General features: G+C 36.3%; 2 protein-coding genes across 3 annotated transcripts; one reads left to right on the top strand and one right to left on the bottom strand.

The window, feature by feature from the left end:
- Window positions 1–460: 460 nt before the first annotated feature.
- On the top strand, window positions 461–4,799 carry LOC132627225 (mitogen-activated protein kinase kinase kinase 3-like). Of its 2 annotated transcripts, none has more exons than XM_060342445.1 (10): window positions 461–995; window positions 1,255–1,521; window positions 2,311–2,398; window positions 2,505–2,567; window positions 2,686–2,846; window positions 2,978–3,053; window positions 3,181–3,240; window positions 3,331–3,438; window positions 3,688–3,895; window positions 3,994–4,799. In XM_060342445.1, exons 1-9 carry the CDS (start codon window positions 637–639, stop codon window positions 3,826–3,828), a joined length of 1,323 nt encoding a protein of 440 aa, XP_060198428.1. In that variant the 5' UTR covers window positions 461–636; the 3' UTR covers window positions 3,829–3,895; window positions 3,994–4,799. The 2 variants fall into 2 exon arrangements, with proteins under 2 accessions (XP_060198428.1, XP_060198427.1); XM_060342444.1 differs by having other exon boundaries at window positions 465–995; window positions 3,977–4,799.
- On the bottom strand, window positions 4,658–11,407 carry LOC132627226 (uncharacterized). The gene is made up of 6 exons (XM_060342446.1): window positions 11,224–11,407; window positions 9,183–9,312; window positions 8,271–8,471; window positions 8,019–8,186; window positions 5,683–6,169; window positions 4,658–4,937 (listed from the first exon to the last, which is right to left on the bottom strand). Exons 1-5 carry the CDS (start codon window positions 11,355–11,357, stop codon window positions 5,684–5,686), a joined length of 1,119 nt encoding a protein of 372 aa, XP_060198429.1. The 5' UTR covers window positions 11,358–11,407; the 3' UTR covers window positions 4,658–4,937; window position 5,683.
- Between the last annotated feature and the right edge of the window lie 968 nt (window positions 11,408–12,375).

The raw sequence follows: 12,375 nt of genomic DNA, 5'->3' as shown, positions 1-12,375 counted from the left end.
ACATCCTTAGGCATGGGCATAGGTAGGCCGAATCCAGGACTCTTAGCCCAAAACCCTATGTCTATGTTACGAATTCACTACAACAACAACAACAACAACAACAACCCAGTGAAATCCCACAACGTGGGGTCTGGGGAGGATAGAGTGTACGCAGACCTTACTCCTACCAAGGTAGGATGGCTGTTTCCGAGAGACCCTCGACTCAATAAAAACATAAAAAGAGGTCAGACCCTATGTCTATGTTACGAATTCACTATGTACAAAAAATAATCCAGAACTCAATTACTAACTTTTGAGGTCCTTGTCGTAGAATTCAGAACTCATAAAATTCAAATCTTGAATCCGTCTCCAATTATTAATGGAACCGCAAACTATGTAGGATATCTTAACCAAACCCCACCATTTTCTTATTCTTCTGGAAGAGCGTGGGAAGGGAAGGGGGAGGGTCCATCCTACTAAATAAACACAAAGTCTTGTACACAGCTCTTAATATGCTCTTATATACCCTTATATATGCTCTTAATATTCTTAATATGCTCTTATATACCCTAACATTTCAAAACACGAGCAAAAAATCCCAAGTGTCACAATTTGAAATACACTTGACAGTACTTTCTTGTCCCAACAAAAAGTTAAATGTCTTCTTGGTTTGAACAACATCCCCTGCAGCCACCCAATGAAGAAACTCCTCCAAGAAATTACAGGAACAACAAGAAATATAGAGTAAATAAGCCAAAAAGCTTTGATGAATCAATCTTGATACCCAAAAATTCTCCAACAACTTTTGCAGCTAATTGTTATAATTATTCATCATCTGTTTCTCATGATTCTTACACAAGTACAAAAGATAAGAAACTTCATCCTCTTTTTCCTTTGCCTTTGCCATTAGATTCACCTCAATTCTCTACAAGATCAAGTAATGGATCATCATCTTCTTCAACTCAGTTCAATGACGATGAAGAACAAGGGATTAGTCCATTATTTAGTCCATTCAGGTTTGTACAATCTTTCTTCTCACTACAAAAAATAAAAGTTGAAATTAGCTATGAACTTCATCACTAATCCATCGCTAAATTGCTTATAGCTAACAGAATTTTTTGATAATCTGTCGCTAAATAGGATTACCGACATAGTTTGTCCGTTGCTAATTCCTTTTTGTTTTAGTGTCTTGCCTTTTCCTATAAAGGGTTCAAGCTGTCTTTTCTTTTTCTTTAGGGGATTAACTTAACATGTGATAGTATATACATTGCACAGAAATAAATGCAATTATTGGTCAAGAACTTCAAATGAGAGTTCAAAATCTACCTCACCTTGCACTTCATCAACAACATATCCAATGGTATGGGGAAAGATTTTGGATTCTCCAAATCGAAAACAAGAAAAGTGTAATCATCCACGCCATCCTCTTCCTCTTCCACCAAGTTCTTCTACTAAAACAGGGCAAGCTCTCGAATCCAATTGGAAGAAAGGGAAGTTGTTAGCAAGAGGGACATTTGGACATGTCTATGCTGGATTTAATAGGTATATTATGACTTTCACTCATCCTAGTTTACATCGTTGCTCTTTCTTGAAGGACCTTTCACATTTTAAGATACATACACTCACAATATAAAAAAATATTTACTCAATCAGGTCACTTAAAATATTTATAGGTAAAACTCTATGCTAAGCATTAATTGATAACCTGATAAAAATAATAACCAACCTGCTATGATAATTTAAACTACATTAATTTTTACACCACGAGTGTATATAACTAATAACTTAAGTCCTTTCATGTTTCTGTACAAGGTAGCTCGATATTGAGAGTACCGGCAACCTAGTGCAAAAGGCGTCCTGTGATCACGTAGGGTCCAAGGAAGACAGCACTCTTGTTATGTAGGCAGTCTACCTTGACACAAGTGTCAGTGACTGATTCTATGGGTTACCATGTTTTGTAGGTCACATAGAGATAACTTTACCGTTGCACTAAGCTCAACACTTAGATATCGAGAGTACCCTTTTACCATTTTGTCTCAGTGCCAAGGGCTTATCAAAGAAAAAATGTCACTTTTAAGCCTAGTGACTGCCCAAGAGTTGCTATAGTTCTATTGGTCATTTTCCTTCCCTTATACATGCCAGCTGTTGTCATAAGCTATAATTCAGAGGTCTTGAAATCAACTTTACCCTCATTGTTCAAGAAAGAAGGGCCATTTCTCAAGGAAAATAAAAACCAATAGAGAAGAAAAGAAAAGAAACACACAAGGAGAAATATATAAAAGAATGGAGAAATGAAACCTCACTAAAAGCTGCAACTTTTTCCTGCAACAGTGATAATGGACAAATGTGTGCAATAAAGGAAGTGGGAATCATCTTTAATGACGCAATATCAAAAGAACGTCTCAAACAGCTGAACCAGGTATATATATTTTCAACTCAAATCTAGTAATTTTACATGGTCTTTCATGTTTTCTTTATTTATTCTCAATGATTAGTACAAACAAGTTACTTTCTTGGTTAAACAGGAGATCACATTGCTCAGTCAATTCTCCCATCCAAACATTGTGCAATACTATGGAAGTGAATTGGTATGGCCCCTTTGTGTTTGTTATCAGAAGAAGCAAAAGCAAACTATGCTTTCTTTCATCTTGTAATGAATTAAAATTTGAACCAGGAAAACTGACTATTGACAATCTTGTTTAACAGAGAGGAGACAAATTGTCACTTTACTTGGAGTATGTCCCTGGAGGATCAATTCTTAAACTACTTCAAGAATTTGGTCCTTTTGAAGAACCAATTATCAGCAACTACACTCGAAAAATTCTATCCGGATTAGTCTTCTTGCATGAGAGAAACATAGCACACAGGTAAAAATTACAGCTAATGATATTATCAGAAGAAAATTTTGCTCTGTAAGATCAGTATAATATTCCTTGAAATTGTCTAATTTCAGGGTCTTTTTATTTCTTATTTTCTCTAATGTCATTTGCTTTGGCAGGGATATTAAAGGAGCAAACATACTAGTAAATGCTGAAGGCGAAATCAAGCTTGCAGACTTTGGAATGGCTAAACAGGTATGTTATTGATAGCCATATGTAAATCGAAAGCGTAACAATTTTAAGCAGAACACCAAGTTTTGATTTCCATTCTCTAAATTGCAAATTTAAATTTATGTTCATTTTTTTGGTTTTCCAATTTCAGATAAATTCATGTTCTCTGATGGATTCTTTTGAAGGACGTCCACATTCGACGGCTCCAGAGGTATTCTCTCAAGAATCTATCAAATGGCCTTAATTCCATCTTCTTCTTTTTCTCTCTTTCTTATTTCCTATGTTTCAAATATTATACCAGGTAGTAAAGGATGCAGGAGGTTCCAGTGTTGCTGTAGATATTTGGAGCCTAGGTTGTACTGTTCTTGAGATGGCAACAGCTAAACCTCCATGGGGCCAATATGAAGGAGTATGATATATTTCCTTTAGTTCTAAAATGTTTGTTTCTGAAATTACCTAAAGAGAATGCCTGGACTAACAGAAAATCTGACACTAATAACTTTTTGACTACTTGGACAAGGGGATTGATTAGAGAACTGTCACTTCTAGTTTTGAAAAAAAAAATTGAAAATTGTTTCTCAATATTATGGATCATGATATAACTGGACTATGCTAGTTTCTTTTGGCAGTTGAGACTGATATTCTTACATGTGAACAGGCAGATGGGAAGAACATTCCTGAAATTCCCAGGAACCTCTCAGATAATGCAGAGAGTTTTTTGAAACTGTGCCTGCAGAGGAATCCAAGTCTCCGTTCGACGGCTGCTCAGCTGCTACATCATCCATTTGTTCAGGCATAGTGGTGAGAAAGAGTTAGCCACACCCTCCATCTTGATGAAAATCCATCATTAATCGGCCAGTTTTAAGGTATGACTAGAACAACGTCCGTTTTATTCATGAAATTAAGAAGAAAGGACATGATTGGTAATGTTTTTTGACCTGTTGCAGGCTGTGGATATTTGCAGGCTTGTATCTAGACAACAGGCTGAGCAGGACTGATAGTGAAGGAGAGCTGCTATTTAAACCGTAGTAGGATGGGAAGGATCTGGAATGAAGAGACGAAGCTCAACAATCGAGTTAAGACAACATGCCAAGGAAACGAAAATGAGCAAGTTGTTGGAAGCTCAAGACTACAAAGCAAAGGGAGTCTTGTGCGTTCGATTAGCTTAGAGGCAGATAGGTCATAAGGAAATAGACGTTCGAACAAGAGATATCTCCTATCCGCACATACCACCCAAGGGACGGAGGTTCGAACAAGAGATATCTCCTATCCGCACATACCACCCAAGGGACGGAGTCAATAACAGAGACAAGATTTTCACCAAGGGGTTCAACATCTATTATATACACAAAAATAAAAGAAAAAAAACCGCCTTGTGCATGTAGTATAATTTTCGGGAGAAGAGGTTTGCTTCTAGCTCCAACCAATGGCCTGAGGTAAAGGTAATCGTTTGAGGGAGTGGGTGTAAGATGTATATCCTAGTAAGAGCATCAGTTGAGATAATACTACCCTAGTAGTGGATCAGTTGCTCTGCCTTAACAGTTGGGTATTCCGTTCAACGTAATCATGGATGACCTCAAAATTCTCCTTTCAGATGTTGGGAAAATATGGCAATTTTACCTCCATCATTAGAAGCAGCTAAAATATCATTTACCATAAGACCAAGGTAGAATATACCAGATGGTATCGATGATCACCCTTGTACAAGCTATATAATATAATTCAATCCAACAACAGGTCAAAAATACCAATTCATGTACAAAAATATCCAGCACCACGAACACCCCTATGAGTCAAACAAAGCAACTCTCTGACTTCTTAACAGAAACTTGGTTACCAATCAACGAACATAACATGCATGACTTGTGCAGCATCAATCCTTACTATCAGTAATAGTTGCATAAAAACCTGCAAAAAAAGGCAAAATGCAACATAATTCAGTACAATATTGCTGGAAAAATGAAAAGAATATGCACGAAATATCAGCTTACAATTTACTTCAGCTCCGACTGATGCAGAAAACGAGACCTTTTTATATATTAATATCTACCATGTTACATTAAAAAGTGACCAAGTGCTAAAAAGTGACCAAGTGCCATTCTACATGATGGAATCAATCCTCTTAGCAGAAGGATAAAATTCAGGCTTGAGGAATTAGATCATAGTCAGGCCTTTAAGCCTCAGTTTGACATTCAAGTATTCCGTCTGTTGCAGGAGCCTAAATGTAGCAGGCTATATGAAGCACATCAACGTAGAAGAGACACTAATAGCTAGTTTCAAGAAAGCAGCCATGCTGCTATGATTGGAGATTATAAGGTGATCCCTATGCCTTCTCTCCAACATCCAATATATCACTAAGATATTTTCTTTACCAGTACAGAGAGCAGATGCATAAACTCAGAATTACTGGGAGGCACCAACATAAGCACTTTGGGCACATAAGAGGAGCAGGGACAAGATTGAATATAGATAGTGTCTTTTTTTTATTATCCAATTATTAAATATAATAAAATGCAATATAACCAGACTCAGCAGCCAAATTTCTTTACCAGCATTTCTCTAAATTATGTTTTCCTTCAAGTCTTGCTAGGTAGAATATGTATGTCTTCAATAATGTAAAATACAAGTCTGTCGCAAGGAGAATTGTTCCAACCTCAAAATGAATATTCTTTTAGATCAGCTTTTGAGTCTCTGAGTTCCAGGTCATCCATACATTCTTCAGCTGTAAGTGGAGGGAGTTGCCTAGTTTTTCGCCTGAGGTTGTGTTTATGCCAGTCACTCTTAAAGTGCTCTCTGTATTCTTTTGAATCTCCCACAACAGCGTTGCAAGTAGTGCACTTGTTCAGTTTTACTTCTCCCTGGGAACTCCCAATTTTTGCAGGTTTGTTCAGTTTTTCTTCTCCCCTGGAATTCCCACTTTCTGAAGAAATTGTCTGCTTTTGCATTTTCTCACTTAGCTGAAGGACTGGACCCGTAGAATCCTTCCTAAAACTCGAAGAATCATCCTCGTGATCATCGAATTGATCAACGAAAGTATCTCCCTCCACATGTACATTGACTGCAAGAATTTCCACTCTCCCCTGTTGATTCCTTATCAAGGCATCACAATCCCGGAAAAGACTAGGCTCAATTTCACAAATCTGCAACACAATGCTTAGAAGGGTAGTTAAGTACCACAAAAAAAATGTAGCTGAACTAGTCAGAGCCTGCGAGGACCATCACTCAAAAAAAGATTGAACTGCAAAGCTGACCTAAATATAAAATGCAGAAATTAGTTTGGCCACCTCAAAGCATTAACATTCTTATCACTCCTTACTTTGGTGAAACAAGGAGTCAAAAAGTTTGCCCTCTTCTTCTTGATGAACAACACCATTCTACTTGTAGAAATAGCAGAAAATGTACTGGTTGAGGTTCATTAAGCTTCAGAATAAATAAAATTGATATTTCAAGAGAAAGAAACTCAAGTTGAATTCAATGGGGAGGACGAATGCAAGGTAGAAAAAGTGATATCGAATAACTACTCCTTGTGGCCTCCTCCTATTGATAAGCAAGTATACAAGGAGCAGCGTTTCCCAAGGAAAAGGGTGATAAAACGACGAGGCTCGAGGCGCTTTAACTGAAAAGTGAAAATATAACTGCACAATCTAATAACTAATTTCAGCATCCAGTATACAGTAATGGCAATACTAATTTAAGAACTCAAATTAAATACTATCATTTTTGATAAAGTAAATAGTATTTGCAATTAGAATAGCTAATTTCAGCATCCAGAACCGCTTTGAAAACAAAGAAAGCTCTATTCAGAAGATCAAAATGAGATGTTTACTTTTGTTTTGTTTTTCACGTAAGCAGAATCTTAATAGTGAAACAGAGGAACTGATGTTAGATCTGATAGTATCCCTGAAAGAGCAGTAAGGGACATACTTGTGCTTTTGATCTGTAAATACTTTTGCTTGCACCTTCTTGGTGCTTTTATTATCAATACAAGTACCAATTCTCAAATAAAAAAAAATGAAACAGGAAGATAACTAATAACATGAACAACTAACAAGATCTCATACAACGTTGTTCGCACCCATAAATACATTATTACCGGAAGTCAAAATAATGAGAGACAAACCTTAAACCGTTAGAATTCATATCTACTGTGCTAGTTAAAAGGGATATTTTCATTATTGTTACTTTCATTTTCAAACTGCTTTGATCTATTTGTCTGTATCTAACCTTTTTGTCAAGTTTTCTCTTGAGCCGAGGGTCTTTGGGAAACAGCCTCTCTATCTTCCAAGGTAGAGGTAAGGTCTGCGTACACTATCCCCCCCCCCCCCCCCCAAACCAAGAAGGGATTTCGCTGGGTATGTTGTTATTGAGGTTAATTTTAATAAGAATTGAATACAAGTTGAATAGGTGAAGGAAAGCATGCAATGTGGGTGCGGAGAAGTTTATCAGAAGAGAGGAGTCACGGTTGGAAGGGAAAAAACAGGAGACAAGCCTACCAGTCAGGGTTTTCTAGATGAAGGTGGTTTGTGCATCAGTTAGGGATTTTGTTTTAGGCAGTATTGAGTATTTTTGGGCCAGGGACCGGTTTGAACCATCATCTTTATGAATCACTCTTGGTTCCTTTGTATCCTGATCTCTTTCTTTCTCTTTTTTTTTTTTTTTTTTTTTCTTTTCTTTTTGGCTTTGGTTCTTTGCAAAGCCCATGTTAAGTTTCTTTTGTTTTCTTGTGCCAACCGCTGTTTTTTATTCTCTATTTCTTTTCACCTTTTTTTTAATATTTCTGAGAGAGAACAAAGATGATACCCATGGAAGCATCCCAGAACAAAAGATCTTTTATCGTTCAAATTTTTTAATATGAAGGTAGGGAGAGTAGTTGGATGAAGAAAAACATCCCAGAATAAAAGATCAGAAACCTCAAGCTGCAAAAGTGCCAGAAAAATCACACGAACTTCTCTAGTGCAATATGAGGTGTCAAATGTAGATGTCACTTACTATGGAGTGCTGACTTCCAGATTCTTCTTTTGAGACAATGGAGGCATTCCATTCCTTAAGCTTGTCCAAGACAGAAGGGCTCCCCTGTTCTGGTACATGTATCCTAAGCCTCATGGGGGCCCGTTTAATGGGGTAGTGCTTTTGAAGCTCCCGAATGACCTCCAGTGCCTGTAGAAGTTAATCAATCACTTGAGGATATTAAACCTAAAGAAAAAACAGTCAAAACCTTACAGGATTAAGCATATCTGTTACCTGTTTTTTTGAGCTGCTATTTGGATCAACTGCAAAATGGATTTCATGCATCAGACGCTCAATCATGCTAATTGTGTATGGACGCTGAGTTTCAGGATTGATTGTCTTCTGCATAACTATGGTAGCAATATCCCTGAACTGACTTGAAAACTGTGATTCCCTCTCCTTCCCTGCAACTTGCAGCTCTCCTTTGTCCAAAATCTACAACATAGAAAACATTTTTTACATAATGGATTTCATGAAGAGTTGAAAAGGGGTTGAGGGTAAAGGAAATACGGTTATTTAAGCTGCTTCCTTTGCTGGTAAGCTAAAACAATTTTGTTGGGTAGGTGCTTGAGTTATCAACTTATTAATGTGTTCGACATGATTAAAACCATTATGCCATAGGTTATTAGGAGGTCCTTTTGTATCTTATGCATCACAAGTTCTGAAGGCTGCATGAACAAATACTCACTTCACTTATCAATTTGAACAGGCAGAACAGGTTTAAAACAAATACTTTTTCAGCTTATCAATTCAAAAGACAGAATTAGATTAAAAAACAAGAAATGAAATATTCTAAAATATTGCCCAAACGATAAAAAAGTATAAACAAAACCAATCCCTCAACATCACTATCCAGCATCATGATATTCAAATATGGCTGATAAGAAAGTATCAAAATTATAACATACCCATTTTAAGCAGTGTCACGCTTCTAACTGGCATATGCATATCACTAGGAGAACAAATAGGAAAAGGGAAATCATACAACCATACAAAACCCAAACCAAAAAGGCCAAAAGTAAATGTCAACACTTTTGAACAACTTCAAATGCTTTCAGTATCTTCTGCAGTATGATTCAAGTAAGAAACCTTCATAGTATGCTTTTAAAAAGAGGGGGGGGGGGGGGGGGGGGGTGAAATGCTCACCTCCAGGCAGATTTTTGTCTGATCATCCGTTCCAAAAGCCCTAATCAAATCCTTAGACTTCGCAAGTACACCTTTCGACACATTCGAGTAAACAGTTTGTGACTGCAACACTTCATCCACGTCTTTCTCTCTACACCACAAAAAATTCCATCAAACTATCTTCTAACAATACTTAATCCATCTACTATCAATGGAATGCACTTGAAATATGTATTAAATGCGACAATGAAGGAGATGGTCTTTTATGTATTTCTTTTAACTAGTACCACCATTTCTTTGTTTTTCACTTCTTGTTATAGAGCTGAGTCTTGGAAATTCCCACCATAAGACCTCATCAAACCCCACCTCCAATGTTGCAAATTTAAACTATGTATTCGCAAGTTTGGCAGAATTCAGTGCTTAATAGAATTTTATGTGTAAAAAACAAGTATAATAGAGTTAAATATTCAATTCACACTTAAAAAAAAAAATACCGGAATCAGCGGCGAACAAATTTTATAGCTAAACAACAAAATTCGTCTACGACGCACAAAATTTTGTTAGCTACGAAGTTCGTAGGTAATTCCAGTTTATTCTTATAGTGAATTAGAATTCTCTTTCAACCCAAAATTCATAGTGAAATTCTGAATCCACAACAATTTTTTTTTCTTCACATAAGATTTTACTTTAATCCCTTTTTCACACAACTCCAGTTATCAAAAGCAAAAAGCGCAAAAAAGCGCAAAGGTCAGCGGGGCCTTTAAGCGCAAATAATGTGTGGGCTTTAATGAAAAAAGACGCAATGGTGCAAATATAAAAAACATATGTATGTTTAGCCCAAGACTAATAATAATAAGCATGAATAACAAATATATGGACAAACAAATTGTAAAAACAGAACGATAAAGTGAAATATCAATTATCTAGTGTCATCTCTTCAAGAGAGACTAATTGGCGAGGAAAAGTATGTCATAGAGCCTTGATGATGACACTGAAGCGCACATAAAGCGAGGTGAAGCGCTCAACATGTTTTGAGCCTCGCTTCAGGGCTTAAGCGCGCCTTTGACAACACTGTTTTGTTTCTAAATATAATACAAACTTTTACTAGTGTTTCACAATAATCAATTAAATGAGGTGCTAAAAAGAAAGAATAACTTACACGCCAGAACGCCAAGAAAGGACTTTATTCTTGTAACAAGCGATTTCGAAAAGTACAAAAATTTCATCAACCTATCTTCTAACAATATTTAAATCGGGAAAATTACAGCCCCATACCTCTGGGTGACCTAGTTTACAAACTAGCCAGCAACTGTATAGGCTTTGTATATTTATAATCAAATATACATATAATATACGTATACTATAGGTATAATATACATATCAGTGTATAGATTTTGTATATTTGGACTACTGCCGGTAATTAAGTTTGACCGAAGGGACATACACGAAAGTATCCCATACTTAATGGGTCTACTATCCGGTGAAATCCAACAATTTTTTTTTCTTAACCTGAGATTTACCTCAATCCCTTTTTACACTACTCTATTTTGCCTCTAGTTATACAATTTTTTAGTATTTCACGGTAATCAATTAAAGGAGGTACTGGAAAAGAAAGAAAACTTACACGCCAGCTACAAATGCTTTCGAGACAATATTTTGTGCTTTCATACCAAACACAAGAAAATCACTTATTTTCCCTCGTAACAAACACACCCTTAATCAGTCTACTATCTGGTGAAATCCAACAATATTTTGTTTCTTAACCTAAGATTAAGATTTCTTGAGGCGGATCCAGAATTTAAATTTTATGAGTTCAATCTTAAGATTTTTAGCATTGAAGTCATTATATTTTTAAAGTTAGGGGTTCATATCTACTATTTATTATAATTTTAATAAACTTTTACATATAAATTTAGGCTCCGCATCGAAAGTTTGGGGTTGAGTTTGAACCCCTAACTTGTAGGCTAGATACGCCTGTCTATTAATATATACAAACTTTCACTAGTATTTCAGAATAATCAATTAAAGGAGGTAGTGAAAAGAGAGAGAAAGAAAAACTTACACGCCAGAACGCCATGAAAGGACTTTATTCTTATAACAAGCAATTTCGAAACGGTTGCCGTGCTTTTTTAGACGCACTACTGCAACATTCGTAAGTCTTTTTTGGCCTATTGGTTGAACCAGTGTTTTCGACATCTCTACTTCTCGACAGCTTTTGTTGTTTGGGGAAAAAGAAATAAATAGGCAAAAGCGGCACCGGGGCAAAGTAGAGTTTATCTACAATGTTTAATCGAGAAAATGATCGAAATGGTCCTTCAACATATGGGGTTTGGATGATTTTAGTCCTTCATGTGTAACACCTAATAGAAATAGTCCTTCAAGTATGCAGAAATTAACAAAAATTAGTTTAGTTTTGATTTTAATCAAAATTAACCCAAAAATCCGAACCAAACCAACTACATATAAATACTTGTTTACATTTTATAATTGTGCGCCCGCGCCCGCGCGCACACACATATATATGGTACATATTAATCCTTTGCATTCTTGGCTCTTTATCTTTACTTTCTAGTTTGATTTGTAGTCTTATTTTCATAATTTCAAGAATCTATCTCGTGTCCAAAATAACTTGTCTTTGGGTCCTTTAGTTATTCATAATTGTTTAGTTCAATTATCGTCCAAATATCTTGGTGAATCACAACTCTTCAATTTTTTGCAAAAAGATATTCATTGTAAGAAATTTTATTAAGTTCCTCTAAAATCGCTAAATTCTGAGATGGTGTTGTAACACCTCGATCGTACCTTTAAACTAAGCTACGTTCATGATTTAGGACTTAGAGACCAAGACGGAAGTGTTGTGATTAGAAAAATTGCCTCAGACGGTAAAAGTACACCTTACGTCAAATTGTATGGGCCATACTTTTAAGACATACCTCACGTGGGAAAAATTGAAGTAACTGGAATTTGACTTTTGAGGTACGGGCTAAATTACACGGGTCATACTTTTAAGTACGGGCCGTACTTCTCAAACCGTACCTCACAAATGAGAAATCTTAGGTTCTGGAATTTTACACATAAGGTACGTCCACCAGGTATGGGACGTACAATTTTGTACGGGCCATACATGATGCCTGCACTTTTCCCGACTCAACAACAAGTATAAATACATGGGTTCAGTTTTTAATCTCACTTTTCATATTCTCGAGCCCTAGAA

Source organism: Lycium barbarum, chromosome 2 (genome assembly GCF_019175385.1).
Source record: "Lycium barbarum isolate Lr01 chromosome 2, ASM1917538v2, whole genome shotgun sequence".
Taxonomy (NCBI): Eukaryota; Viridiplantae; Streptophyta; class Magnoliopsida; order Solanales; family Solanaceae; genus Lycium; species Lycium barbarum.
This window is presented reverse-complemented; position numbering and strand designations above follow the sequence as displayed.